This window comes from Aegilops tauschii, chromosome 2, assembly GCF_002575655.3.
Source record: "Aegilops tauschii subsp. strangulata cultivar AL8/78 chromosome 2, Aet v6.0, whole genome shotgun sequence".
Taxonomy (NCBI): domain Eukaryota; kingdom Viridiplantae; phylum Streptophyta; class Magnoliopsida; order Poales; family Poaceae; genus Aegilops; species Aegilops tauschii.
Window position 1 is genome coordinate 513,345,712 of NC_053036.3, and position 4,658 is coordinate 513,350,369.

Consider the following 4,658-nt stretch of genomic DNA (forward strand, 5'->3'; position numbering starts at 1 on the left):
CATGCTTTTATAAAAAAGGATTAGGACTCTCTTGATTCACTTATATCTTCTTAGGGAGTTAAATAGTAATTTATAACTTGCATGAATTATATGTTGGTCCTAAAAATGACAGGTATTCATTATAGGTACGCATAAAAAACTTGCATGAACTTGTGGATCAACGAACTTGATAATTGGATTCCTTACAGTAATTTTGTGATAAGGTGTGAGTAATTAATGGATGTGTCTATAAAAGGCCTTGAGGTGAGTAGTGGAGAGAATGGAATTTGAACTGGGTTTGAATTTGAATTTCAAACCACTTTCAAATCTTTTCTGTTTTCCTTGGCCAAATATATCTCAAATGCCTCTGAAATTTGAAGTGTCATATTTCTTCTCTCATTTTGAATAACTCCCATAGAATTTGAAATTTGTAAATTTAAATAACTCCAAATTGACTTTAAAAAATGACTCTTTGAAACCTTCAACTCTCTTTCCTGTAATTTGAAGAGGTCATTTTATCTTCTCCCATGAAACTCATTGAGTGGCATGAAGTTCCTGGTTTGAAAATATTTCAAATGAAATTCAAATCATTTTTAAATCCCATTTTTCATTTCTTTTAATGAAAGAAGTCATATCATCTTCATTCTAGGATTTTGTGATCAAATGAATTTGAATTCATTGAGTTCAAAATGCAAAGTGAAAGTTTGGGAAAGTCATTTCATTCTCTCTCATTCAACTTTCAAGAAGTTTCAAATTTTCACTCAATTTCACACAATAAATCACTCAAAGTCATTTATTCAATTTAACATTCCAAATTTTAGAATTTTAGAATGTTAGAATACACCACTCCAATCACCATATCGTCATTGCTACTAATAATTCTTGCAACCAAGTTTTTGTTGTTGGTGTAGTTTAATTAACAACTCAACTGCTAAACCTCATAAATATTCTTTGGCTCCCATTACGTTGAATCAATAATTTCGGTTGTAATACTTCTCTCGTAGACTGTTGCAATCTCCAATGTCTGTGGGCCATCACCTCCCCTCCATCCGTTATCTCGAACATTATTTATCCTTCGTATATGTTTAATATTTTCACTAAAAGTGGCATGCTTCTTTAGTTTATTTTGTAGCTCTGCAGTTCTAATATGCTCATTCCTGCTGAAGACTATGTTTCCGAGTAGAATTTTTATAATCTCCTACACCCCTATAACCGTATTACCTTGACCTTACAGCTTACAACACATCACCAATAGAACCACACAGTTAGCACACCATTAACCATCGGGCATAGCTCAAACTGCACTAGGAGGAACCTCGAGACCAGATTGAGACCATGTATGTACATGGCCAACTTGAGCCCCCCTTCGGGACCTGCTCTAGGCGACGGCACCGCCGGAGAGGAAGAAAAAAGGTGCGAGGAGCGAGAGAGGAGAGCTATCCTTTACGTCCGTGAGACCAATTTATGAGCGGTATTTTTGTTATTTTAGGGGACAATAGTTCAGTTCATACCATTTGAAACTTATTAGTCATTCTACTTTTTATTTTTGCGAGAAGTTCAAAACATATTAGTAAAAGAGCTGTTTGTTATTATGTACTCCGCAATCGGAGTTTTCAAATAACAAATAGCTCAAAAAGGATGTCAAGAAGGACATAAACCGAAACAGCAAAAACATGATTCCAAAAAAGGGAAACACCTAACACACATGGTTTAGTTATTACCACTTGAGCAAGGAATCAGTCACGCAGCCGGCGCTCAAACACCCACCACTTTACGCGTACCACCCTCAAGTTGATCCCATCTCACCATGGAAGCATTAGCAGTTTAGCACAAGCAACCCCGAATAAGAACCAACCTTCGCATAAAAGGGCCCCACCCGTTCTGCTTCATCTATAAGACAGAGCTCCCCCACACCAGTCTTCGCCTAGACTCTTCGTTTCCGTCCTGAACCTGTTTCTTCTCTGGCAAGCCTGTGCCTGCGCGCGCCTCGCCGTTTTGGGTTTCATCTCCCGCTCTTTCTCCCCCCTCCCTGCTCCGGCCAAGTGCTGGAACCAAGAGAAGGCGATGGGGGCGGCGGCGGAGGAGCAGTAGCAGGGGGGAGGGGATGGGGTGGGCTTCAAGGTGGCTCCGCGGGCTGCTTGGCGGCGGCAAGAAGGCCGGCGAGCACAAGCCGGAGAGGGAGAAGAAGCGCTGGGGCTTCGGCAAGTCCTTCCGGGAGAAGGACCCGGTGCGTCCACCGGCGCCGCCGGTGCAGCGGGCGGCGACGCCCCGCCGCACCTATGCGGCGTCGGATGACGGCGGCGACGAGCAGAACAAGCGCGCTATCGCCGTGGCCGCGGCGACGGCGGCGGTGGCCGAGGCCGCCGTTGCCGCGGCGCAGGCGGCCGCCGCCGTGGTGCGGCTGACCAGCAGTGGCCGGTGCCCGCCGGCCGGGGCGAAGCACGAGGAGTGGGCGGCCGTCCGGATCCAGGCCGCTTTCCGTGGCTACCTGGTAAGCTCCTCCCCTCCGTCCTGTCGGCTCTAATTCTTTCCCTTTACACTCCAAAATCCACTTTCTGTAGGCCAAGTTTCTGAAAATTACGGGTGTAAAGCGAAAAAAGGGCTCACATTTTTGTTACAAAAATTTCGGATTTTTGCTTCCCGGAAAGAAATTCCCGTGCCCGTGTGGCCGTGTATGCAAGCTAGCCGCCCACGTTGTTCATCTGCTCTGCCATTCCCATGTCTTTACTGCCGCTTCGTCTCTGAGCTCTGAGCTTCTTTTATGGAAGCAAGGCATGGGCGTCGCCGCTTTAACTTCGCAACCCCCTTCTCAAGAACAAGGGAGCCGCTTCTTTTTTTGCCGTTTGCACAATGCGACTCTGTTACTGTGCTTGGAAGCTGCTGGTAGTGCGGTAGTAGTAATGGCGGAGGTAGTTGGCATGTCAACCTCCGGCCTACAATGCAGAGATGCCCATGGTTATGTTGTGGACGGGACCACTGCTGATGCTTGTCGTTGCGTGTGAAGGCGAGGCGCGCACTGAAGGCGCTCCGCGGGCTGGTGAAGCTGCAGGCGCTGGTCCGCGGCAACATCGTCCGGCGGCAGGCGGCCGAGACGCTCCGGTGCATGCAGGCGCTCGTCAGCGTGCAGTCCCGCGCGCGCGCCACCCGCGCCACCCGCTCCCGGCAGGCCGCAGCACACCCGGTAATTGCGAACACCCGCCAAGTGCATGCCATGCGAATTAATCTCCCATGTCCTCGGCGCGTTCTGATGGGTTTTCGGCTCTCCATTGCAGGGCGCGACGACGCCGGAGAAGTACGAGCAGGCGGCTTATGATGGCGCGCTCAGGCACGGCCGCTCCGGCTCACTGAAGGTATTCCTTCATTGCTCTATCTGTTTCAGTTTGCGTCTGTTGGGTGTCGATTTTCAATGGCCGTGGTGACTGACAATGGCGCCGGTGTATGCAGGGAGGGTCGTCAAAGACACCGGGCAGCGAGAGGATGAGCAGGGAGAGGTCAGAATCTTGCGGGAGGAACTGGCTGGATCGGTGGGTGGAGGAGAGGTACATGGATGACGAGAAGAACGCCAAGATTCTCGAGGTGGACCCCGGCAAGCCCGGCCGGCACGCATCCAAGAGGCGAAGCAGCAGCGGCGGCCACCACCACCAGTCGTCGTGCTCGACCAGGACGTCCGAGCAGAACAGCCGGAGCTACGCGACGATGCCGGACTCGCCGTCCAGGGACTCAACCACGGCGCAGCAGTCCGTGCCCAGCCCGTCATCGGTGGGCATGGGCGCGGCGGAGGCCCTGAGCCCGCTGCGCCTGCCGGCGGACCTGGCGGCGGAGCTGTACGAGAGCCCGCAGTTCTTCTCGGCGACGTCGCGGGCGGGGAGCTCGAAGCGGGGCGGCGCCTTCTTCACGCCGACCAAGAGCGAGTGCGCGCGCAGCCTCTTCGGCGGCTACTCCGACTACCCCAACTACATGTCCAACACGGAGTCGTTCCGGGCCAAGGCGCGGTCGCAGAGCGCGCCCAAGCAGCGGCCGCTGTACGAGAAGTCCGGGTCCCTCCGGAAGGCGTCGGCCCACGCCTTCGCGCCGGGGGCGGCGGCGGGGCAGAGGTCGTCGGCGTCGGCGTCCCTGCACGCCAAGTTCACAAATAAGGCGTACCCTGGCTCCGGCCGGCTGGACCGGCTGGGCATGCCTGTCAAGTACTGAATCCTGCTGCCATGTGAGCAGTGTTGAGAACAGGGTTCAGGTCAGTGTGTCCCAAGACCCCAACGAGGGTGAAGTAAAGTTAGTAGCGGCAGTTTGTTAGGTTTGAGCTTTTGTGGTGTGCTATTACCGTCAGAAAGTACTTTCCTGTTAATGACCGTGACTGGTTAAGTGTAAGTTGTACTGGTGTTCCCGCAAAAAAAAGTGTAAGTTGCTAGTAATCACCCAAAGTTTGTGTGAACTGTGTCAAGATCGTAGGCACCAATAGGCAATCTTCTATGATGCACGGATAGAACAAGATTTGGGCGCATGGCAATGGCAGCATGTCACGGGCTCGCGGTGGCAACAGGGACCTTGGTAGTACTAGTGGTACGGTTCACTGTAACATTAGCCAGAGGCGTGGCCTGGCTGCCGCCTGCGCGCTGTGTCAGCGGGTGGACCGTTTGGTATGTCTGTTGAGGGAGGCCCGGGGCCTATCTGCATCCGATGAG

General features: G+C 51.7%; 1 protein-coding gene across 1 annotated transcript; it reads left to right on the top strand.

The window, feature by feature from the left end:
• Nucleotides 1-1,901: 1,901 nt before the first annotated feature.
• Nucleotides 1,902-4,388, top strand: LOC109765488 (protein IQ-DOMAIN 22). Its single transcript, XM_020324271.4, has 4 exons — nt 1,902-2,470; nt 2,984-3,160; nt 3,252-3,329; nt 3,424-4,388. The coding sequence occupies exons 1-4, from the start codon at nt 2,084-2,086 to the stop codon at nt 4,168-4,170; spliced, it is 1,389 nt and encodes a 462-aa protein (XP_020179860.1). The 5' UTR covers nt 1,902-2,083; the 3' UTR covers nt 4,171-4,388.
• The last annotated feature ends 270 nt before the right edge of the window (nt 4,389-4,658 follow it).